General features: G+C 34.6%; 1 protein-coding gene across 15 annotated transcripts in view; it reads right to left on the reverse strand.

Moving 5' to 3' along the window:
• The window catches only part of LOC109094866 (tensin-1-like), a 220,440-nt gene that overhangs the window by 29,342 nt on the left and 163,701 nt on the right, over positions 1-27,397 (reverse strand). For all 15 annotated transcript variants that reach the window (XM_042764243.1, XM_042764248.1, XM_042764241.1 and 12 more), the window contains 8 exons: positions 26,228-26,292; positions 25,735-25,818; positions 23,821-23,933; positions 23,205-23,265; positions 22,794-22,869; positions 20,323-20,452; positions 20,117-20,182; positions 19,886-20,002 (listed from right to left, as the gene is read on the reverse strand). In XM_042764243.1, coding sequence (XP_042620177.1) covers positions 19,886-20,002; positions 20,117-20,182; positions 20,323-20,452; positions 22,794-22,869; positions 23,205-23,265; positions 23,821-23,933; positions 25,735-25,818; positions 26,228-26,292 — 712 coding nt within the window. The remainder of the gene's footprint in view (positions 1-19,885; positions 20,003-20,116; positions 20,183-20,322; positions 20,453-22,793; positions 22,870-23,204; positions 23,266-23,820; positions 23,934-25,734; positions 25,819-26,227; positions 26,293-27,397) is intronic.

Genomic DNA, 27,397 nt, shown 5'->3' on the forward strand with positions numbered 1-27,397 from the left:
ACAGCAGTGAACACACACACACAGCAGTGGGCTGCTATTTATGCTGCGGCGCCCGGGGAGCAGTTGGGGGTTTGATGCCTTGCTCAAGGGCACCTAAGTCATGGTATTGAAGGTGGAGAGAGAACTGTACATGCACTCCCCCCACCTACAATTCCTGCCGGCCCGAGACTCGAACTCACAACCCTTCAATTGGGAGTCCGACTCCCTAACCATTAGGCCACGACTTCCCTTAAATAATTATAAAGAATGGCAAGTTATGAACTTAATTTTGTCATTTATGTGTCAAACATATATACACATAAAAGCAATAAGCAACTTCACGTTGTGACTAAGAATGGCAAGTTATGAACTTAATTTTGTCATTTATGTGTCAAATTACTCAATTATATTATTAGGTCATACCATCTAGCATACAACTAGCTTGCAACAGCATGCATTTACATGCTAAATAGTGAATACTCGTTGAGTAAAAAACAAAAAAACAAAAATAGCACATTATTCATGTATCAAACCAAGCAAAAGCTACACTTTTCCCTACAATGGTCACAAAACATGACAGAAACTATTCTAAATCCCTACACAACTGGACATTAAACACAGTTTAAAACTCTTATTCAAAAATGCTTACAAAAACACTTAATTTCAACATTTACTCTCCCTATCAAGTACCATACAAAGCATAAAGATAACTAAAATCCCTTGCTGGGTTTCATTTAAACTTCAATCAAAATGTTGTTTTGGACCCCATTTACTTACATCGTTTGAACAATAAACACAAAATATTGTTTTTGTGAGTAAATGATCAAATGTTTTATATATATCTTTAAAGGCAAAAAATATATATATTATTGGAGAAAAAGGATGCTAACACCTTGTTTATAGTGGACTACTGAGATACTTGTGATTGTTTTTAAGCATGTATAAACACTTATGGAGTGAGTACTCAGTGTGTCAAATGAGCAACTTTTTGAAAGTCAGGCAGATTCTCTTCCTGAAACATGCACGTGAACTCACACATGCACCGGACGGCAGCTCCACCTTGTCCAAGCCAGTGACTCACCAGTGGAAAAATCACCACATACAAGATTGGAGGCATTTCCTGTCTCCTTGCAATTGTAGCATCATTTCCTATACTCACTCATTAATACACACGTTCGGACACTTACACAAACACATAACACACCTATTTTAGGGTGGCTGTGTGTCAATGTATCTTTGGCTCTTAACAAGCAGTGTCTTGTCTATGGGGGCAGCTGTGGCCTAATGGTTAGAGACTTGGACTTGTAACCAGAAGGTCGCAGGTTCGAATCTCGGTGCTGGCAGGAGTTGTAGGTGGGAGGGAGTGAATGAACAGCACTATCTTCCACCCTCAATACCCATGGCTGAAGTGCCCTTGAGCAAGGCACTGAAACCCCCAGTTGCTCCCCGGGCGCTGGATATATAGCTGCCCACTGCTCCGGGTGTCTTGTTTCCCTGTGGTCATGCACTCAAATATGTGTGTGTGCACTTGGATGGGTTAAATGCAGAGCACCAATTTCGAGTATGGGTTACCATACTTGACAAATGTCACGACTTTCACTGTCTTGTTTCCCTGTGGTCATGCATTTTAATAACAGACTGCAACTGTTCTCTGGCTTTCCAAAACCACTAAGCCACTGTACAACACACCACTCATCATCTGCTTTTTGATATCAACAATGCATTGCAATCCCAGAAAAAAAGAGCCGTGTACTGTTCAGTGTGCTTGGGAGAATAAGACCAGACACTGTGACAAAATGTCATTCATTCAGATAGAGTCGGCCTGAAACACTCACACTGAGTTTCCCATGGTGTCTTAATGCAGGATCTGTCAAGCCGCAAATCTGATAATACAGCTGGGAAAAGTGGGCACAATTCTCTGGGCTCTGCTGTTCTTTTTTTTTTTTTTTTCTTGACACTCTATATAGCACTTATATCTAAAGACGAGAGACTGTGGCTCCCTATAGTCATGAACAGTTGGACTTATGACTATTGGCATAAAGCAGGGGTTCTCAGCTCTGGCCCTCAAGGTCCACTTTCCTGCAGAGTTTAGCTTCAAACTCTCCTGCCTGGGACTTTCTAGCAATCTTGAAGACCTTGATCATCTTGTTTAGATATTTTCATTTATTCTTAAGTGCCAATTAGACTTATATTATATGAAATAGATGGTACCACAATAAATACAGGAGGAAAAATTCATATAATGCTGCAGAAGTATTAGTCCTTGACCAGCTAGTGGAAATCTGTATACATTTTTGTCAGAATTTCTAGTAGTACGTACAGATGGGTCATTCTATGAAATGCTTTTTTCCAGTTTGCTAAAAGTGTTTTCAAAAGAATAATTTTGTACAATTGTAAACATTCTAGCTTAATAATGTGCTTAAGTGTTAACAGATTACATTATGCTATCTCAAATGAAATAAATACATTTTAATACAGAATGAGATTCTTCAGAAGGGTAACTGGGTTATCATTTTAGTTTCATTTCACATTTCAAGCCTTGAATACAGGGTGTGGAGAAAGAGGTTCTTAGAAAAAGAATTTAATCCAGATTGAAATCCAAGTGAAATTCACATTGAATATCTAGCTTACTTGTTACTAAGAGCCTCATAAAATTATTTACAAAATACGATGCTGCTAACCTGCTAAACTATGTCTTCCAGTGCTTTTCAATCAGCGACCAGTGTGCATCACATGGCCTGAGAACAGACAGTGTGCTATTTGAGGCTAACAGCTCCCTCAAGATCCTTAAAAATAGACATTCCGGTTTACCTCAAGAGACCTGTTGACCTTTAGGTTATAGATGTCTGCTTGCAACAAATTCAATGATCACCTTTGGCCCTGTGTCACATGCAGCTGTGAGACCTACTGGCTTGACTGGGGGTTAAACACAAGAGTACACGAGCTGATGTCTGTCAAAAGCTGCCAACTTTGATGTTCGTTGTTGCACATAAAATGTAAACTGGTGCATTAACCAGAAGAAACACTACCAATTCAGTATTTTATTCAGCATATTAGAACGATTTCTGTGACACTGAAGACTGGAGAAATGGTTGCTGAAAATTCAACTTTGCATTACAGGAATAAATTACATTTTAAAATCCATTCACATAGAAAACAGCTATTTTAAATTGTAATAATATTTCACAATAATACTGTTTTTACTGTATTTTTGTAAAAATAAATGCAGCTCTGGTCAGCAAAAAAGACTTCAAAAATGTTAAAATCATACAGTCCCCAAACTATATTGCTAAATGATTTATGAACAGCTGCATTAACACGAATCAGTTTGGATCCTGTATAAAGACTGGGAACATTAATTGCTTTTTGACATCCCTAAATCTGCATAAACCAAAATTTGCAGGAGTAAATTCACATGTTTTTCAATGATATGACCTCATGTCAAAACTGAGATGACTGTTTGTTTCTCCTCTGTGAGACCAGGCCTAGTGGCAGAATTTTCCTTTTATAGCATAGTCAGAGTTTCCCCTAACAATCTCTCAGCTGTTTCAAACATCTCCCAGAGTTCTAGTACTCTGAAATAACGCCCACCCCACAGCACGGAGGAGAGCGGCACCTCATATAAACCTCTCAGCAGATTAAAACTTTCATGACATGAGAATGATCATCTCAGATTAGCCGAACAGATCTCATGTTTAATTTGCACCTTAAAAACACCTCATGACTTAATATACTGACATCAGAGGAGCTGTCGCTGTCATTAGAACCTGGCATCTTGATGTGGAATCAGACACACCTCTTTCTTGAAAAAGCAATCGCTTTCCATATTGGCATGTTTTTTATCACCTGTTCGCAGACACGGGTGATATCACATCACGAGCAGCTTGTGATTATCCCTAATCATCACACATAAAAATAGCAGGATGTGAATACATGCTAAAGTGTTTCTTTAGATGTTTTTCAAAGTACAAAAAGAACAACAAGATGATGTTCCTACCTGCCTTAGTGCACAGCTCTGTAAGTGTCCAAAAAGAAAGAAAGCTTTGAAAAGTTTCTGTTTTCTTGCTCTCGAGCTCCAGCAGCTCAACACTAGTGAGCTATGGGAGTAGTTTAGCATCAGAAAGCCCGCTCCTCTTTCTCCACCTCCTGTTTTAACTCCAATTGAGCTGTGTTGCAGAGGATGACATGACTCTTTCCTTCTCATTGGATATACAACACCCCTAGTGAGGTGGGTGTGAATTTATCCTCGCCCAGTTGTGAGTCTGGTGTCTAAAGTGACATCACTGGAGCTTTTTCTTTCGGATAGGCTTGTTATCCTTCACTAACTCCCTGGCTCTGCTCCAAAGCCCATGAGATGCCTACATAGGCATCATTTGAATGACACAAAGATTGCTCTAACAGACATTTCTAAGATGTCTTCTTTTGGCCAAATTCTACAGCAGCATGTATCATTTACAGAAAAGATAATCCCACAGTCCACTGTGGTGGAAAAAAAAAATAAAAATCCTACTATGGCGGCAGACAAAGCAAGAGAAAAGTAGTCATAAATAGAGAAATGTAATTATAGATCACTTATTTTCATTCAATATTAATTGAACAAGAACAAGAAATGTATAATTATAATTACTTAATGTATAATTTAACGCCAAAAAAGTTATTTTAAAATTAAGTTTACAATTCATTCAATACCAAAGCTTAAAAGTTCAATTAAAATAAATAAATAAATAAATAAATTATATTATATTATATTATATATATATATATATATTATATTATATATATATATATATATATATATATATATATATATATATATATATATATATATATATATATATATATATATATATATATATATATACACACACTTAGTAGATTAAAATTCATTCAATATGAAAAACATTATTCAGACGGTTCAATATAATAAAAAAAATGACTTTTTAAAATTAGATTATGATTCAGTTAATACCAAAAATATCGGTAAAATGTTTAATATAACTAAAAATTAAGGATTTTTTTTCAGATTCTAATTAATGTATCAAAAATATTGTTACATGGCAATATAATTAAAATTGACTTTTTTCAAATTAGATTATAAATTAATTCAATACAAAAATTATGTTAAACTTTTAAAATACTTATAAAAATGTGTGATGTTATCTATGCAACATGCTAATGCTACATTCTAACAAAATCAACTGTGCAACTGTATGATGTAGATTGTAGAGAGTTGCTGCGTATGTAGAGCCTTTCATAACGGTGACTTTGAGTATGTGTGTGTGGGTGTTTTTATAGTGTTTCCAAAAAGTCAGTAGGCAAAACAATAAGCCTATCTGATTTCACATTACTTCACAGATGTGGGCGTTTGGTCAGTGAATGATTGATGCATTAACAGTGTTGTATGTTTTCCTACAAAACCACCACTGGCTCTGCACCCCTTTACCTAAATTCATTACTTCAGACTTATATGCCCTCTAGAAGCTTGCATTCTGCAAGTGAACATCACTTGATTGTGCCATCCCAAAGAAGCACAAAGTCACTTTCACAGACTTTTAAATTAAATGTTCCCTCCTGGTGGAATGACCTGCCCAACTCAATCAGAGCAGCTGAGTACATAGCCATCTTCAAGAATCGGCTAAAAACACATCTCTTCCATCTTTATTTGACCCTCTAACTATATCACTCTCTATTATAATTATATTCTTAAAAAAAAAAACACTTTTAGACTTGCACTCTATTAATTTGCTGCTTGTTTTCTTTATAAAAATAAAAAAAAACTTCTAACAAGCTTTCTAATCTTTTTGTGTTCTATCTGTTTTCTTTTTATTTATTATACATTTAACAAAAGCAAAAAGACCTATAACACTATCTTGATCTAATCCTTTTCTATTCTATCGGTTTTCTTTTTATTTATTATATTATGTAAAAAGCCCTTGCTATGTGTACTGTGTTAAGCTAACTGAGACTTGTTATAGCACTTGTATATCATTGCTCTTTTGTTGATTTTGATTGCTTCCATTGTCCTCATTTGTAAGTTAAATAAATAAATATATAACAAATAGATAACAAGACATGAGTGCCCAAAATAAAAAATAAAAAAATAAAATACTGTTATACATGCGTGACATCATGGCTCATGTTTCATGGTGGGCTGAATAAGTGGAAACAATCTTCTGTGATGGATGATTCAAGTAGCAAAACATGGACTGTTTACTTGGAGTAATTAAAGGGCAGGTAAAGTTTCAGAAATGTTAAGAGGTACCTTGAAAAAATGTGTGATGAACATGTGAAATCACCAGCATGGGGAAAGGAATTTTATTTTTTATTTTTTTGTTCAAGCTGTTCATTAATCGTCTACATTAATGATTTCTCTATATCTTTTATCTAAACGTGCTTAATATTTTTATTTTTTTTTAATTAAAAAAAGATGAAGATGAAGTTCTGGCTGCTGCTCTGTGAGTGATTGTCTGAGCTTTCAATGACATGGAATGAGATTAAATCAAGAGGAAAGAGGAAAAAAGTTCACGGAAGGACTGTACAAACTTCACATTGTGTGTCTGCAGGAAGTCGGTCAGAAACAGATCAGCAGTCAGCAAACAGAAATCCTGACAATGTGACACGACTGATATCCATGTAATGACAAACACCCGCTGCTGTGAATCAAAACATACAATGTGATCATCGCTTTAACACCTGCTGCCAAAACACTCCCACAACTGAATCATACCCTCACGAACAAATGTAGTTTAGATCACAGCTGTCGAATTCATCTGATCTCATCTGATTTACATGCTGTTTTTTCCAAAATGTTTGAACAATTTAGGTGCTGTAAACCCTTAGAGCTCACCACTGATGGCTTAAGCTTGTGAAAGACAGGACATCAAACCTCCAAAACCTTCATACTGAGCAACAGACCTTAGATTGTTTATGAAAAAAGAAAATACTGGAACCAAATTATGTTCATGCTGCTCAGTTATGATGAATTGTTCCTAAATGTATTCTAGAAGTTCTTTATCACTAAAAGAAAGTCTTATGCTCATCAAGGCTGCATTTATTCAATAAATTCAAAAATTCAATATAAATGGTAATATTGTGGAATATTATTACAATTTAAAATAACATTTTCCAATTTAATATAATTTAAAATATAATTTATCCCTGTTATCAAAGCTGAATTTTCAGCATCATTACTCCAGTCTTCAGTGTCACATGATCTTTCAGACATCATTTTAATTTATTATCAATGTTGGAAACAGTTGGGCTGCTTATTATTTTTTTAAAACTGTGACACTTATTTCAGGATTCTTTGATGAATAAAAAGATAAAAAGAACAGCCTTTATTTAAAGTAGAATTTTTTTTTTTTTTTTTTTTTTTTTGTAGCAATACACTACAATTCAAATGTTTATTCATGCATACATTTATTTTTGACAGAATTCACATTTTTATTCAGCAAGGCCTTGTGTGCCTATATATATATATACATATAATTCCACAAAAATATTAAGCAGCATAATTGTTTTCAACATTGATATTAATAATAAGAAATGTTTCTTAAGCAGAAAATCAGCATATTAGAATGATTTCTGAAGGGTCATGCGTCACTGAAGACTGGAGTAATAGCTGCTTTTTTTAATTAAAAAATATATAATGCTACAAAAGGATTTCATACCAAGCCATTAAAACAATATGAATGTGATTTAAGTTTTAATGAACTGTGCGGTCGTTGTCACTCTGGTCAAGGGTTGCTGAGAAAACATTGTGTAAGCACTTGAGAAGAAGACAAAGTGCTGTGTTTGACTTCACAGGCACTCATCACAACAGCCCTCTGGTAATGGAGCCTGTATAAGGTAAGTGCAGGACATTAAATATGCATTAAAGATGCTTTTGATGGGCCTCTTATATAAGGCCGAGATGAAAGAGTTGAGAAAGCCTTCTGTGATTAAAGCACAGAGAAAAGAAAAAAAATAACAGAACATCACCACATCCACTCCAACTAAATTCCCACAAGCAGTTACCACCTCAAAATAATATAAGATCATATCTTTGTTCAGACAGGCAGTTTATAAAAAAAAAAAAAAAAAAAAAAAAAAAAACGGTTTTTGCCATATCTGATTCAAATCAGTTTAGTTGTTTGCAATCTAAACACCAAAAAACTACAAGAAATTGACATTTTTACAATCCTTGTTCAAACCATATCCATCTGTGGTCTGAAATCAGATTTTAGAGATTATTAAAGGTACATTTTTATCGCCTACATCATTACTATAACAGTTTGGATGTACTGATATTGATCAAAATCAAATCAGAATTGAATGCAGAACAAATGCTGTTAGGAAAATACTTAACTAAGATGATATTTTGGGATTTCTTCCCTATGTTTTAGATGTGTACACCTGCTGGATCCCATTCAGAGAAAGACACTGCTTATATTCTTCTGTGCTAAAGCCGGACAATAATCTAAATGCACGGAGCTTTCCACGTGACTCCAGCGTGAAGCCATTCATGGGTAATATTTCATTGGGGCTTATGTTGCCTTTAAGGAAAAGCAATCACGCCCCGCTCAAAGCACAACGAACATAGCAGCAGAATGAGGGCGGCGCGTTGATAGGCATGCAGTGGCTGACTGCGGTTGGGAACTGGCCCGGGCTGTTCGCTCCACACACTTATGCACACAGACCGCACACACCAGCTCCTCATCACACACTTCATCATTAGTCCTCAGAGAGCTCTGGAGAACCAAAACAATGAATTACTGAATCCAAACTAAATGAGGCGCTTTGAAAATCTAAAGGAAACTGCATGTTGTGGTTCTGCTCACATGTATCCTTGTTTCTATGAGCATATTGCATGTAGAATTGGCTATATTTTCACTATATCTTTAGTTAACTCATAAAACCTGTGGTTAGAGAAAATATCCATCCCTAAAGCAATTAATGACACAATTCATTAAGGGTTTAAGGATAATTAGCAATGCTGCTACAGAAAACTACAACTGCATTTAAAACAGAATGAACCAGACCACAAGACATCTCAAGACAAAGCATTTATGCCCAGGCTTGTTGCTAGTTATCCAAAAAAAAATTATAAATATCATAAAAACTTGCCAAGAACATGTCTATGGCATATTTCATCTCAAAATCTAAATATTTTTGTATTAAACCAGGGATTGTGTCCTCATTAAGTACTTTTTTTTTTTTTTTTTAGCAACAACCACTCAAAATGCTAGGCAAAACTAAATACTTCCATTGCAATCATAAAATCTGTTAGCTCACAATCCAAAGCGATGCACATTCATATGGATTATTAATGCATTTCCAGTCACACATTTGTGCAATTTCTTTTTTTTTTTTTATTTAAATGTGCATGGATGGATCATTCACAATAAAGTCAATAAAATGCAGTTAGAAAATACATAAGGGGAGTTTTCAATTCATGCCATTTAACACTATTTAAATCTAGCAGTAATAAATTGACATATTAGACAGAAATATATAGAGAAGCACCAAATTACCTTTAACTGGCCAAGGCATGCAGGAGCATAGATAATGATGCAAAATAAGACACAAATCATGAAAAACAACAAACTTTAACATCACGGTTAACTCAAACATCAGACCAGAACTAAGATCATCAGTCAACATCTGCAATCAGATAAACTAAATTCCAGGTTATTTATAATGACCTTATATCACATTTAGCATGACCAAATCTCTCTAAAAAAAACCTTTCCTTGAAACAATTTTCATGCAGAAATTGCTGGTAAATTTCATAAATAATAACAAAGAAACGGCAAGTCACTGTAGAAGCTTGTTTCTGTCATGGCATAAAATACACAATTCCGACTTCATTCTCACAATTTTGAGAAAAAAGTCAGATTTACAAGGTATAAACTCCAAATTCTGTCTTTTTCTAGCAATTTCAAATTTACATCTCACAATTCTAAATTTACATTAGCATATATTTTTCCCCCACCACAGAAGAAAACAAAGATGTAACTGTAACTTTTAATATTTTTGCTAGCAAGTTGCGAGTTTATATCTCACGATTCCAACTTTTTTTTTTTTTACTTTTTTTTTTTTTTTTTTTTTTAGCTTTTTTTGCAATTCTGAGTTTGTCTCAGTTGTTGTTTTTTGTTTTTTGCAAAAAAGAAAAAAAAAAGTAATTTAAATGTTATTTAGCAGCATATCTGAATGCCATTTACCAAGTTAGTTCATAAGAATTATAAAGGTTAAAATTTACATATAGATCCCTGACCAGGTATCTAACAAACCAGTGACTGTGTGAGGAAACCCCAAAAGGTTTCTCAATCAGCATTAATGGGAGATGGGCTGGACCCTCGGTCTCATAAATATCATCACCGCCATCTGTCACAGGTCAGTGCGAGCTATTCAGATGGAATATCTGACCCGTGCTGAGCTATGTGCGTAGGCCTCTGGAATGCAGGAGAAACAGGACAATCTTGTGTTGTAAAGTGAAGGAGAGAGGAGGTGGAGTTTTAATCGGCACTCTTGCTTCACAAGAGTGTGTTTCTCCACTGCACGGTAGTTAAATCTAAAGACAAACACAGATCCAGTGAGAAGGGTCTGGACAGCAGCTGTGGGCATGTCGTGGGTGTAAAGGCAAAGGTCAAAGGTGAAATGTTATGATTGGCTAATTGTGAGTCCTCTTGAAGGCCCTGGACACAGCCTGACAAAACAGCCTACAGCAGACACACACTGAACAACAGTCTTTGTTTTTGTCAAACTGGTGGAGAGATCCAGGAACATTCTCAGCATGGAGTGCACACAGGCCTTTCATAAGGTCTGACATTCGCTATATTACACAACGAGTTGGAGTCAAAACAGTCTAATCCCTGAGATACAGAGGGACAAATCTAAAGCCTGTTTACATGATAAGGACACGTGCTATAAGCATATAGCAGAGATCTGTGATAAAACACGCACACATCTCATGACACTAGATCCATGCTGTCAGATGTAGCTCACGGTTTGGATGTAAATAGGATGCAGCACAGATGTGTTTCTTTTGTACTGCAACATATTTTCAAGACAAGCGAGCAGCATTTTTCACTACAATATTGTAAAATTATGCCATGAACACAAATACACATTTTTATTTTTATTTTTTTTGAAATGACAACAGATTTATATTAATAAATGATATAGAATTTGCACATCATGTGTATAATTTTTATTATTCAAAAAGCATATTGCAGTACAGTACATATTACAATACAATTCAATTTAAATCACTACTGAGAATTTTGGTCTATAATATATTACAATATTCCAGTAATAAGAATTTTGAAAAATATGCTTTTCTATAACAGATTTTGTTTGTTTGTTTTTGTTTTTAATAATAATATTACAGTGATGAAATTTAATGTAAATCACTAATGAGAAATTTGGAAAGTATAAAACAATTCATTAAAAAAAAAAAAAAAAAGTAAAGCATTACAGTACTATAATTATAATTTGTCCTTATACAAAATAAATCCTACAAATATGCTTCATTTTCTTCATGTAAAATGTTTTTTGTTGTTGTTTTTTTCTGTTGATTTCAGGGTAAAATGTGACCTGGCAATGTTTTTGTGAGATTCAGTGTTTCAAGGCATTACTCACCAGAGGTAAGTGGTTATTACATTCCTGCAGGTGACAGGTGCTCAAGTTTGGCATTTTCCGATCCCATTCGGCCTCTTCTCAACATTATTTCCTGTCCTTATTCTACTAACCCCATCAAAAAGATTATAAAGGGCCAAAAAAAGCATTAATCCACAGCAGAATCCCATCCTCAGACAGTGCCATCTCAGAATGAGATCAGAAATCATCTGCAATGGACATTTCCATATCATTTCCAAATCCAACTTATCTGTGCATGAGCCTTAGCTCTTGCCACAGTGTCAAAACAACATGACAAAAACATCCGGAAGACCACACACGTGAACAAACAGCCTCATGGTAGTTAAATCCGTCAGAGGGGAAACATGAAAAGTGCACCTCTGGTGTCATGTGTTAACAGATGGTGACAGTAAAACCCTCGCATTGTTGACGACAGTGCTGTGAACGCCACTGCTGAGAACTAAACTACAGCCTGCTGAAAGGGTTAACTCTCTAATTTTGTCGGCAAAGCTACTGGTTTCTAGCCACAAAATTAAACAACACTCGAGATGGAGAGGCCCAGCCGCCCATCGCAAGAAGCTTTAATTGAAGCCAGCTTGATGTGTAGACACGTTTATTACGTAACAGACTTCCAGCCACACAAACAGACCATAATAAAGCTCAGCTTTGCACAGCTGAACTCCAAAACACAATTCAAACACCAATCCTGCAACAACTGTGATGAAACTATAGTCGATGCTCTGTTTAAGAGCTTAGCTTAAATATGTGCTAACCGCACTTAGACTCATAATAAGGAAATAAGCTGTGCCTGCAAAACCTTGAAAAAAAAAAACACAAAAAAAAAATACCTTAATATAAGTCATAGTTGGTGAAATTAAATGCAGCCAGTGAGATTTATTCAAAACACTGCAATTTTTTCTAAAGGCACAATCAAAATCTGTTGGGTTCCCATTAATTCAAACTATGTATATTAGCACTCTGAGCCTTGAAAACACATTTAAATTGTTGGAAGTTAAGCAGCCTTGGAAAACTTCATATTGTGCTTCAACAAAAACAATGAAGGTATAATCGTACTTTTGCCACATGATTTGTCAATTATCTGTATTTTTGACTGAAATATTTTTTACTTTAAATCTTGATAAATTGAAAAAGGTGCAGCACTCACTCTTGAAGGGGTGAAATTTTTTTTTAATTAAAATGACATTTCGGCTGCTATCAAGGCCTTCATCAGACTTTAAATCTTGAAAAATAAAACTTTTTCAACTATGTTTCATGAATATTAAAGAATGTGTCACATTTACTAAAATAAAGACCTCACCATGGCCTTGATAGCTATCAGCCAATTAACTGATTTTATAAAAATTAGAAATAAATTAATATAAAAGTATTTTATTGTATTATATATTGTTTTATTTCTAAGAAAACAATAAAAAAATCAAATCCAATATATAAAATATTTTGAATTTAAAATTTCATATAAAATAAAATATGATACAAACAATCAATAGATAAAAAAAAAATAAAATTAAATACAAAATTAAAATGAAAGAAATGTATCAAATATTCTTAAATAATAAAGCAAAATGATAACAACACCAAATTTGTCATTATGTAAAAAGTGATATTTCTGATTTTCATGCTGGTTGGGAGACCAATCAATATAGAAAACAGAATATCTGACGTTTCAACACTACAGTAAAAGGGTGGACAAAAGACATTAATTCATTACAATAAAAGTTTCAAGCTATTACAATCTATCATTTAAACACAGAAAACAACCATTCTAGTTTTAAAGCATTTTTTTTTTCTTTAAAAACATCATAGAGAAGTTCCCCAAGTCAAAGAATCGCTCCTAAACATCCAGCAAACCAGAGTGTACAGCCGTTTGTGGTTGACACAACAAGTCACTGACCATGAGTTGTGACAATCATTCACACAACCTTACCTCAGAGCAGATCAGATGTCCTGTCAAGCTTCAACAGTCCTCCTCAAACAATTCTTCGACCTCTCTTGGGATTTACGGTCCAAAAAAGACAATTACGATCCAGTCTGATCCGTGTGTGTCTGTGCAGTGAACAGAGACTCTTCTCTCTGTCACTCTCCCTCTAGTGACTGACAACAAAAAGGAGTTGGCTCTTTTTCACACACTATCTCTGTCAGCGCCTCTCCAAATCCCATCTCCCTGTCGTCACACTTTTCTTACCCAACCATCCCAAAAATGTTGTGGGCAGGGCCCCGGCCAAATATGGGGAGGCCCTGTAAACAAGGCCTCAGCTCTGTCTACTGACTCCCCTCCAGTCTTTCAAGCTGAACCCCAAGATTCAGAGCCACTGCAAAGACACTGACAGACAGAGGGATTGTTTTTACAGTCATGACACCTGTCTTCACCTTTCACTTGTTTAATGTTGACTTGGCACTGTGTTTGGCCGGTTGCTGAATGTTGCAATTCTATGTCAATTCTAATGTCTTCATGCACTCAATGGGCTTTGTAATCGACATCAAGAGTTTAGGTTAAAATGTATGTGAATCTTACAAACAAATTATAATAAACATTACTGTTAGGAGTCAGTATGATTTTCTTTAACGGGAAAAATACTTTTGTTCAGCAAGGATGCATTAAATTGATCAAAAGTGACAGTAAAGACATTCATAATGTTACAAAACATTTCTATTTTAAATAAATGCTGCTCTTTTTAACTTTCTATTCATCAAAAATATCCTGAAAAACAAGTCCTAAAAAAACAGCTTTAACATCACTGGAAAAAAAATAATAATAATAATAATAATTAAATAAATAAATACATTTTAATATATACAGTATTCCAATAGATTATTTACTTATTTTAAACTATAATAATATTTTACAATATTACTGTTTTTACTGTATTTTGGTCAAATAAATGCAGCCTTGGTGAGCATTCGAGATTTATAAAAAAAAAAATCTTGCTAACCCCAAACTTTCGAATGGATATTATAATTTATAGATTAAATTCATATAAATTTCAGCCCAAGTATATAGTGTGTGTGTTCTTTATATATATATATATATATATATATATATATATATATATATATAATATATAATAATATATATATATATATATATATATATATATATATATATATATATATATATATATATATAAACTTTGCCAACTTTACTCAAAGAAACTTGAACAAAAACTCAATTAGTATTGACCTGCCAAAAATACAATTGTGCAATGTGAGAAGATAAAATAATATTCAAAACATCATTGCTCACTTTTTTGCAATCCTTTTTAAACTTTCCATTTCACTCAAAAACATCACATTATCAAAATTGAATTTGTATGGATTTACAGAAAATAATAAACCAAACAATGCATATTATTCTAAATGTTCATGACAGCAAACTTGGCTTTGAAAGCATGACATGGAACGCTATTTTGATGGCTTCCAGCCCAGTGTAGAGGCAGGGAAGTGTAGTATCTGTGGTTTCTGAGGTGTACAATATCATTGGACCAGCAAAGATTGGCCTTGTTTTGCTCTAACCTTGCCAGCAGCTCCAATTAAACAGCGAAGTGCTATCTGTGGTCAAGGCATGAAGCAGATAAGACATCAATTACTGAGCCATTAACATCCAAGAAGAGATAAAGCATTATTATCTTAAAATGCTGCCCTCTCATTTGTGGGCTACTCTAATTATGGCGCTCGGTCCAAAGAATCGGTCCAGTGAATTTTTTTTTTAAGATAGTGGTTTACTTCTCTGGTACTGTAGGGAACAAACGCTGCACGGCTTTGATTCTTCAAAATATATAAGATACATTAATGTGGTCAAGCCAAAAATGTATATTCTTTCATCATTATTTGTGTTGTTCTAAAAATTCTTTGACTTTCTTTCTTCAGTAGAAAACAAAAAAGGAGGATTTTCAAGCTGCTCTTGTCCATACCACAAACATGGATGATGGTTTATAATATATTATGAACCTCCAAAACTCCAAATCTACTGAAGGCATGAAATAGCATTGTGTGAGAAAATGAAAAGTATCATTTGCACTTGTGTGCACTCAGGCACGATGCTTCAAGACACGGCCTGCAGGGTTTGACATCAGCAATCCCAAACATCCTTTCTAGAGCATCTCATGCAAACAACATTTTAAATTTTAGTCTGTCCCACACACAGAGTTATTACTATCTTTGTAAAGCTATGACTTTCGAAAACTTGGACTAGTCACACAAGTGTAACTTTTGGAACTTAAGCAAGACATTACAGTTTTTATGCACTGCTCAATTTTGAGATTTGGCCTTTTTTGCTTCCATTTAGTAAGAAAGCATCTAATGTACACACTTAATTTACATATTATAACTTTTTTTTTTTTTTCTGTACATGGAAATTACAATACACATCTTTAAAGAAATATGTATTTAAAACTGTTTATATTTTGTTTATAATATTTTCTGATTTCGAAGTGATAAAAAGAAATATCCAGAATACCCACTGTAAAATCATTTTGCTCTAATATGTCAACAAAATGAAACAAGAATTTTGAACCAGGTTTCATCCAGTGTTCAGATTTTGGTTCTGGAAAACGTATGCAAATTAGTGCATATTTAATTAGACAATGCATAATTTGCATATTTAAACATTAGATTTGAGAAAACTTGTAATACAAAACATTTGTCTTAATTTACTGTGATTAATCAATTGGGAAAGTATGGTGATATCTATTATTTTAGTCTATTCACATTTAATGTCTATGATTGAACGTTCGTTCATTTGTTCATTCAAGCTAACTGATAACTTCTTTTACTGTACTGAAACAAGCAGCTTGAATATCATGCAAAAAGACACAAGAAGTGAAAAAATGAGGGATTTAGAAAGAAAATGACGACAATTTCAATACAATTTCCACTGTCTAGTTTTTCAAATACTTTAGGTGCCTATAATCACCCAAAGAGTCAATGAAGCAAAGACAGCATTAATGATAATGTAAGTTCACTGTTCTTGGTTTATCAGTCATTTTCTCCTCCAACAATGTCACCCAGTCTTTCTTTCTCAGCAGACGGGACACATGAGCTCCAGCACAAAGGCATAATGTCTGGCTGCTTATCATGGCTCTGGAGTCGGTCCTCTAGCCGCAGTCTCTCAATGGAAATATTTGACTATGTGATAGGCCTCTTAATTCATTTGCAAATGTGCCCTTTCCATTCAGCAGTCCTATTAACTGAAGACAGACTCTGTTCAGCGTATGGCAGTATAATCAAAACTTTATATCAGGATGTGACATAATTCATATCATGGGAACTGTACATATAATTATTGTTATATAATGTAAATACTGATTTTTTTTATTTTGTTTTGTTGTTACTTTTTTTAAAAAGAAATGAATTCTTGAGCAAAAGTAAAGACATTTAAAATGTAAAAAAAAAATGCTTACTGAGTGGCATATTAGAATGATTTCTGAAAGATCATGTAACACTGAAGACTGGAGTAATTATGCTGCTAAAAACTCAGCTTTGCATCACAGGAATAAAATACATTTTAAAACATTCAAATAGAAAACAGTTATTTTAAATTGTAATAAAATTTCACAATATTACTGTTTTTACAGCATTTTTTATCAAATAAATGCAGCCTCTATGATAAAAGACTTCTTTTCCATAAAAGACTTTTTTCAAAAACATTAAAAACTCTTACTGACCCCACAACCTTTGAATGGTATATATATATATATATATATATATATATATATAAAAATGCACACACACATATGTGTGTGTGTGTGTGTGTGTGTGTGTAGGCATCTCGTAAAGGGGTATAACATGCTGCCAGGTGATGCCAGGGGCAGTTAGAGGGGCTTTGGGGTCTCGCCTCTTGACCGGAGATTTGGATTAGTTTACACCCCTCTTAAAGGTGGCAGCCAAGAGCCTCCCATTTCTGCCTGCCCTATATAAGGCAGGGACTGCTCAAGAGGGTGGCAGACTTTATAGCCTTTATAGTCCTCTCAAATGGCTTCAATGGAGAACAGAGTAGAATTTACATGTGTGCTAAACTGAATTGAGCTCCTAAAATTAGACCCCAGGGATATTAAAAATAACACAATGATACGTTCTCGACTGTTTTAATAGTATTTTTTGGATTGCAGTAATCAAAACATACTCTTGTCAAACAGATAACATAAACACGCCGCATGGGTGTTTTCTAAGACAAAATAATTTATGGTTATAGCTGTTTTGGACATTGTGACTGGACAGGATTGGTCTGCTGTTTCCTCACAGCATGAATTGCACAGTTCTCAGCCAATGCCTGGAATATTTCACAAAATGCCACTGGAAGCAGACGAGGGAAATGGAGTCTTGTGACACAGGGTGCAGTGGAGTGACTGTGGTCAAATGCCCACAGGGAAACTGGGCTCTGTGGGATGTTTTCTATTCAGTTTTGGGATCATACCAGCATGCAGACCACCTCCAGACTGCCCACAGTCCTTTCTGATGTAAACCACACACACAAAACAATGACAAAATCTGATTAAAATCGCCATTATTGGTCTGATTTACGGGTGCTGGTGAACAGATTATACTGCTCTCCAAGCATACTACATTATTATACTACAGTATGCTTTCTTAAATAGATAATAATAATTCATGATCAGATTTTCAGCTGAAATGTATGAGACGTTGATAGACATATTGTAGTACATCTACTACCATTCAAATGCTTAGGGTCAGTAAGATTTTTATTTTATTTTTCATGTTTTTGATGTCATTTGATCTAAAACACAGTGGAAACTAATTAGTAATTTAGTGAAATATTATTGCAATTTAAAAGAACTGTTTTCTAATTAAAAACATTTTAAATGTAATTTATTCTTGTGATGCAAAGCTGAATTTTCAGCATCATCAATCCAGTCTTCAGTGTCACATGATCTTTCAGAAATCATTCTAATATGCTGATTTGCTGCTCAAGAAACATTCCTAATATTATCAATGTTAAAAACAGTTGTGCTGCTTAATATTTTTGTGGAAACCATGATACACTACCATTGAAAGGTTTGGGGAAAGAAAGAAACAAAGAAATTAACACTTTTATTCAACAAGTACACATTAAATTGATTTAAAGTGACAGTAAAGACAATTATATTTCATTTAAAAAAATTATAGAGAGGCTTGTTTTGTTTGTTTGTTTCACTGTATCACTTCCACCACAAAAATGTTAAATAGCAAAAACTGTTTCCAAAATTGATAATAACAAGAACCATTAATAATAAGTGAGCACCAATCTATATAACTTTTATATGAAACAACGAAAAAAATTGCAACACAAAGAGCAATTTCTTTAGGCATTACAAATGGCTAGAATATTCTACGAGTGACTGAATCTTGCACAAAAAGGTATATAAACTAAAACATATACTTCCAAACCTCGACAGAATTGCATACATATCCTCCTTGCATACCTCTCTCCAGAGAGCTGACCCACCAAATGAGGATGTCTCAAAAAAAGAACAACAAATCACATGTCTGAGGACCAGAAGCACACCACAACTTAAAATAAGGAGGCTCGCAGCTTAGACCACAAAGTTGTGAGGACAATTCCAGTGACACAGCAGTGTTTGTGTGTGTGTGTGTGAACTTGACTTGACCTCTGTAATCAACACTACAAACTCATCTGATTAAATCAGTCTCTGCACGCACAGATTATCAAACGTGTACACAAACAGCTCTGTCACAAAACTCCAATGAATGCTGATGATTTGATGTCGGACCGAAGGATGACCCGAACACAAGCTCTACAGTATGTGAACTCTGAGTGGCCATCATTAGTTATTAAAGGAATAATCGAAGCTACTGAGCTGCCTTGAAGTCTACAGACTATACAGGCAGATGTTTATTAAGCAAGCATCCAAATTATGCTGATTAAAAAAAGACTTGTGTAAATAAATATATAGTAAAAATGATTTGTAATAAATAAATGAATAAATAATTCAAATAAATAATTTATAATAATTTATTCATTTGTAATAAATATTCAAATAAATAATAAAAAAAAATCTTATTTAAAATAAATAAATAAATACACACCTACAGTACATACATACTGTGTTTCAAGTAACTTTCAATTGAAAAAAAAAAAAAAAGAATAATACTAATAAAATTTAGAGGATTTACACGCAGAAATTTGAAACTGGTATTTTTGTAGCTGTTTGAAGTGAAAATAGAACTGTTTTACAACCATTCTGGCTCCAGTTTTGGGAAAGTCTAATAATTTCCAGTCATTTGTTTATAATGAGACTACAGCTTCACTCACCCTCCTCTGAATCTTCACAGTGCTGGTTGAAGTTCTCGTAAGAATCCCAGCGAATCAGAGGATCTTGGGTATTGTAGTCCACAGAAACACTGGGCCCGTTCTCAAGGTGGTCCATTCCTATGACAGAGCATCCACACTCAGAAGCTGCTAGGCTCAGTTTATGTCCTATTTCCAGTATGTCTGTGATTTATTTAATAGCTGAACATGAATGACAATAAATAGAGTTCTTACCTTGGATTTTTTCTGGGCCGAAAGAAAAGACAAATTCCACTTTTCCATATTCAGGAAATCTGTCATCTGAAAAAAGCAATCAAGTCACCAATAAAGCTGATTTCATTAAAACAAACAAACAAAAGAAAACATGAAACCAGCCAAACATAGTCTGAGATGCCACAGCTTAGCAAAAAGTCTGGCTAACCAAGGCAAACCCAGCATACCTTTAAATGTTTCATCAAGCTCATCTTTGCCGAAGACGATGCCCAGATCATGAACAGCACAGGTGTGAAACTGCACTCTGAAGATGACATCACGGGACGGGCTGCGGAAGCGTTTGTGATAACACTTGAGCTGTGGAGGACACGACAGCAACAGGTGAAACACACATACACACAGAAAAAAATCATACACTATTACTAACTGTAAACATGCTGTTTTTCAGCTAAGCAGAATAAGGTCATAAAAGTAGACACTAGAAGCATTACAGTTATAAACAACCATAAATGTTTAGATTAATAATAACGTTGATTACCACTAAAAATATTTTTAACATTTGCAAACAAATAAATAAATATTATTATTATTATTATTATTATTATTATTATTATTATTAACAAATAAAGTTATAAATCAAATACATATATACATACATTTAATAAACTATGAAATAAAAAAACAACAATAATAATTTATTATTATTAACAAATAATGGTTAATAAATAAATAGAAATGCCATCATTCCAGAGGATTTCATAAATAATAAATAAATAATTAACAAATAAATAAATACAGTAATTTTCATACAAATGTAGTAACACTTTCAAAGATTTACGAACAGGAATGTGCAAGTGATATTTTTGTTATTTATACATTTTCTGAAGCATGAATAAAACTGTTTAACTACTTTTCTAAAAGAATGAATTCCTGGTTTGCATTGCCAGTGTAATTCCTGTGAGTGGAGATTGCTTCACTTTTAAACTTGTAACCACAATTTCTGCTTCTTTGTTTTCAGCTGAGGGATGAGCTGAGATGACTTTCTGTGGTAATCATGCTGTCAGTAGATCTTAACTTGTACTGAACCCAGAACATTCCTTTAAGAGCATGGCAAATCCTTCAAATGTAATCTTGCATCAACACACGTACATTCAGCACAGAAAGTTCTATTCATGGGCTTGGAACAGATTGTTTGAGAGGTTTTGGATGCTGGTTGCCTCGCCTTCCCATGGTGCAGCAGAGCCAGAGATGTCAGTATAGAGAAAGTATGTAAAACAACAGAGCCTCTCCAAAACCAAGACAAGGACATAAAAATGTCCTCACTGGCCAGTGAGGAAACTGTAGCCCTCTTTCTTTTGCCCAAAATAACTATAATTAACCTACTTAACTTGGGGCAGATAGACATAAAATGTACAGCTTTTCAGTTCAGAGAGTGAAACAAAACAAACACGACTGAATTGAGCAAGTTGGGGGCTGGCAGAGCATTCTGTGGTTTTCCCAAAATGCAGCAGAGGCTCAGCCGCACACATGGGGGGTCCGCCTCGGAAAAATGTATCTCAGTGAGTTACAATTGATTAAATGAAGCTTATAAAAACCAAGCATTTCTCTAAGACTATAAAACTTTTTAATAAAATAATGAAACAAAGGGGATGCATACAGTACCACATATTGAGAAATTCATGTTAATTTTTAAATTCTAATTTAATCCCTAACCTTTTTCCCCCAAATTATGCTCGTAATTTAATTTTGAATTAAAAAAAAAAAAATGCAAAATAGAAGTATATTCAGTTGTTATCTCAAACTTTCAGACCCCTTTGTTCCTCAAGGGAAGCTTTTTTTAGTGCGAACCATATATTGATCTACAATATGCTTTGGCCGAAGTGCATTATTGTAGTGGTTTGTGTTCAGGTTAGAGTCCTCTATAGATCAGCTCTGATTGATTTTGCTTACTAAGGACTTCCGAAATCGAGCACATCAGAGAAAGAGGCCCTCTACAAGCGCAGCATTATGGCAGATGATAAAGCACTCTGCTCTTTTTGGCTTTCTCTTTCAAAAAGCTTTCTGAGGTAAAATGCAAATAAATCCATGCAGAGAAAAGTGGCTCTCATCAGGAATGAACGTCTGATGGATGTCCCTCTAGACATCCTGCTTTATTATTGGCGTGTTGCTCTGAGAAATGCCTATAAATGGAGGAAGAACTTAGGCCAAGCTGCTTCCCTCCAGTTTCTGTGGTCTTAATTCAACTCAGAACAGATCATTGTTAACCTCTAAATCAAAGAAAAACAATTAGAAATTACATTTTATGTAAGACAATGAACCAGTAAGATTTGATTGCATTGTGACAATATTTGAACCATAATTAAGCAATTTTCCTTTTTTTTTTTTTTACTTTGAAATTTTGTGGGGATTTCTATTATTCATATTATTACTATAATCAAGTTTTGTTCATGTTTATTATTTTGTTTATTATTCTGGAATATTATTTGTATTATTATTATCATTGTTGCTATTGTATAATAATATTATATTACACTGTATATATCAGACAGACAGACAGACAGACAGACAGACAGACAGACAGATAGACAGATAGATAGATAGATAGATAGATAGATAGATAGATAGATAGATAGATAGATAGATAGATAGATAGATAGATAGATAGATAGATAGATAGATGTTTTGTAAGCTGACTTACCAGAATGTCTCCTTTCAGAAGCAAGCCAGGTTCAATGGTGATGCAGATACTGGTCTGACTGTCTCCTTGGACGTTACTGCAAACATCAGTCAGACACAAAGGTTAACCACAAAAAAAATCCCTAAACTTCTCAATGCATGACTGCCAAACACATCTTTCTATTTGCATTTAAAAGAAAGGGTCATCCCTTCTGATAACAACACAGCTGCAGTCTGACAGCATGCAGGAATCTACAGAGGCCGAGTTCAGTGATGTATGGGAAAAGCACATGTGGGCTTCTCTGAGCGTGTGTGATTCAGAAACCCCCCCCCAGACACAGAGGCCCGCCTGTGATTGGATGTCTTGAAGGCTGGGCTACATGCCAGGGAAGCATGAGCAATACCGTGTAGGAAAACATGGGGTGTTTCTTACTAAATCCCAGATGTGTAGACGGGCTGCATAGCCTGGTAGATCTTGAGGAAAGGGCGGCAACCTGAGAAACCATGAGAGAAAGTGAGAGGGAACAAAGAAGGCATTACTAGAGCTCTAGAAGTGGAATATCTAATGTGCTGGAGCAGAAATTGTCTCTATAACTCTCTCAGATCCTGTTTATACCCAGTATTAACATGCATCATGAAAGATACACAAGGCAAGACTTTTTAGAATGTTTATAGAATGTTTTCAGGTATTTACACACGTCTCAAATGTATCTCCACTGATTTGAGAATCAAGCCACACGTAACTGTCTACGGAGGATGGATTCATTTACACTACAAATGCAATGTGGTCACATGTGTTTCTGAATACCTCTGACTGTGGTTTCAATGATCGGATCACAAAACATTCTGGACCCCGTCTACACCTGTATTTAGCGCTGACCTCTTGTGATCGGATCACCCGGGACGTGTGTAATAGAGCAGCATGTTGTCAGTCTGACAGACAGGGAGGCGTCAAAAGCAGCAGGAGTCGATATGGACTCCTGTAACCTGCCTTCAACAACTCCAGCAGTCTCTGACAAATGGCCAACGGTCAGAGCATTTCAGCTCACCTCCTTTGGACTCGAAGTTTGGGATCCCGTGCATGATGACGTGGTGCAGGAACAGGGGCTTGTTGTTGATCTTGATATGGCCGGAGAGCAGACCACTGAAGTACTGCACATACCTAAAATTTTACATTTAAATAAAACACAAAAAACGATTAAAATAAAAAATACAAAAAATACAATTTTAATATATAAAATGTACATATCTAAAAACTTACAATAAAAAGTTGCATTTTGTTAACAGTTCATTAAGACATTAGCATTAATGCATTAATTAACAATACTTTTACAGCATTTATTAATCTAGGTCGAATATAATAATAATATTAAGTAATATAATAAAACTTTACAATAAGTTTCAATTTGCTAACACCAATTTAGGAAGCACAGATGCACCTGTTGTAAAGTATAATCTTGCTGAGTGTGTTAAAAACATTCAAGGTTTCAAGCAAGACACATTCATGAAAGTGTGTATTACATAACATCTATCTACAGTATCTATCTATACATAGTGGTAAAGACCATTTAGGGTCATGAGATGGTTTCATCTGCTGTGATTTCAAACCCTTGGCACAGATGTGAGGTTTTATAAACAGGAACAAGCATTTTTCTTCTTGAACGTTGAGGTCGTGTCCCTGGAGAGCGACAGTGATCAGCGCTTCTGCATCTTTCTGGCCGAGTGCCCGAGGCCTGGTTTCCCATGAACATTCAGTTGTTCCAGGGCCTCTCTATTCCAGAAGAGCAGAAATCATAAGCTGCTTCTTTCCTCCTGGAGCAAAGCTCTTACCATGACTCTGCCTTTCCATTTTCCATAAAGGGAGCGCAAGTATGTGCCCCAATGAAATCTAGTTTTAATGAAGCCTGAAGTGCCAGTCCTTCCATATACAGATGGAATGCTTGATTCTGTAAAAGCAGCACATCCGTGGCCAAGTGTTCCCTTATGAGGCATAAACGGGTGTGTGTAGAGGTGTGTACTGAAGCACAAAGCATATGTACACTTTCATCAGCAACTCTGGGTTTGTAACTGTACAATGTACAAAAAGAATAAAACTATCAAATGTCATCTTATTTTTTGACTCCACTGTACATATAAAGCTAAACAGCAGAATAGATGACACTGGCAACCACTTATGTCCAATTATAACTCAGGAAATTACAACAGAAATGGCCAGCATCCCAAACATGGCTTTCCAGTGTCTCTCCAGCGCATATTTGTGAAATTATCATTTCTTTGCCATTCTGATGTACATATCTTCCACAGCTAGTACGTGAGGATTTCAGCGTTTGAGAAATGAGGATGAATTTGGCAACGTAAAAACATACCAGTCCAAATTATTAACAAAACATGAACAAAATATACAAATACACATATACATTTATGCAGACACTCACATTACAATTCAAAGTTGTGGTCGGTTGATAAATCAAAAATTTATCTATCTATATTTAATTTTTATTTTCTTATGATCACCAAGGCTGCATCTATTTGATCAAAAAAAACAATATTACCATTAAAATGGTACTATTTATCACCAGTATTGGCCACTGCAGTGAGCTGAGCTGAGCACATCTGATCCGAGACCAGTTGTAGTGAGAGATATGTAATATGCATGTACAATTATGGTGGTAATGAGGCAAGATCAGACATGAGGTGCTTAGAAACCTTGGAGGGATTATACAACATCAAGTATTTTTACTTTTAAGGACACACTGTCATAGGGTACAGTTAGTTAAACAACACATAACCTAACTTAGCCTAGCAAAACTACACAAGCACTGTTTGCATGTTTGGAGCAGTGTTATCAGAAGGGTGAAGCTCATAAATTTTAACAATGGCTGAAGCTGAATGCTCGCAATGAGGGTCAAACTCTTAAAGCACAAAGATAAGGTGTCAGATGGGGAAAATAAAGCACCACTAACCTTCTCTGGGAGGGCTGACCCACAGGAAGCACTTTATCTTCATAAAACCGCTTCATGGCAAACCTGTCCAGAGCCTGGTCTGCACTGCAGAGGCAAATGAAACACATTATTGCAAACTCTTGGGTCATTTTCTTCATTACTTAAAAAAAAAAAAAAAAGTCATTCATAATAAGCATTTTTGTCTTGTTTTCCAGTAAAAGTATTTAAATGTGGTTCTTGAATTTACTGGAAGCTTTTTGTCCATAAAAATAGCATGAATGCACTTTTTGCATCAGGGATGAATTTGATCAGCACTTAATTCGAGTCTTGAGACAAATCCGCCTTTGTAAAATGATGCGATTTGGCAGTTGTTTTCTTGCCGCCCCCCCTGCTCATGTGTTACCTAACGCGTGGCCGGTCTTGTGATGTGGGATTAAGATCTTTCCATAATAAGTGCTCAGAGGAGCATCTTTAATTCAATAAACAGAGACAGTATAAAGTCTACATGTCGTACCTCGCTGATATGTTGCTGTAATGCATGTATGCAGCCACAACTACCCCCGTTCGACCTCGGTTTCCCTGCGGGAAGAGAGGAAGATGCGATTATCAATGAATGCAATACATTTCATGTCTCCATTATATATGTGTAAAAATATATGGAATATTTAAGTGAACTTCTAACATCAAAACCCAGCAATTTATAGAATACATTTTTAATACATTTTAACAGAATAATTTTTTTAGGTTTTTCCTGTACTAATGATTTTTCCCCCAGTTAGTTATTTGCATAACCCCTTTAACTATCAAATGCTAGTGGCATCATCTTTTTTGGGGAAAACAGTAACACAAACATTAGCAATGGATAAATTATGAGATGTTTTGTGGTGTTTGCCACTCAAAACACTGAATTGTGTATGCACAAATTACAAAAATCAGTATGTGTGATAATATAATAAAAATATCAAAAATATTATTTATATTATTTATATCATATGTATGATACCATAAAATCGTAAATTATCATTAGCTAGTATAACGTTAACTTAAACTATTAAAAAAACGTTTACATTAAAATACAGTAAAATTTAATAAAATGTAATAAAATAAAATTAAATTAACTGTATCAATATATATATATAAAAGAAACTTAAACACATTTTATTTCAATTAGTTGCCAAGGCAGCATTTCTAATTTTCATTTAGTTGAAGTACTAAAATTACTAAAACTGAAAAGAAAAACTAAAACTGTCATAAAAATAATAATAAAATCAACATAGTTTATGTATGTCTAACAAACCACAAAACAAAATTTCTAAAAATAACAAAATTTAAAATGGAAATGGAATATATAAAAATAAAACCCAAAGCATTAATAAATACTATAATACTACATTATATTATAATACTAATATAACACTGTTCCAGAGTTCAAAGGGTATTTTAGAGCATGAATAACCAAAACTTTATGATGCATCAGATCAGCAAAGAACTTAAAACAAACTATTTCATGTGTAGTTAGAGTCATTTTAATCACACGGTTGTGTTCTTTCTGAATGAGTGAACATTTCCACCATCAAACCATCGCCTCGTGTTTCCACTGTTACAAAGAACAACACAAGTTGCCATAACAATGCAGTGTTTATGGTTTCTGCTAAAAAGGCAGCAAATTTGTGTTTAAGACTTT

The sequence above is a fragment of the Cyprinus carpio genome, chromosome A9 (genome assembly GCF_018340385.1).
Source record: "Cyprinus carpio isolate SPL01 chromosome A9, ASM1834038v1, whole genome shotgun sequence".
Lineage (NCBI taxonomy): Eukaryota > Metazoa > Chordata > Actinopteri > Cypriniformes > Cyprinidae > Cyprinus > Cyprinus carpio.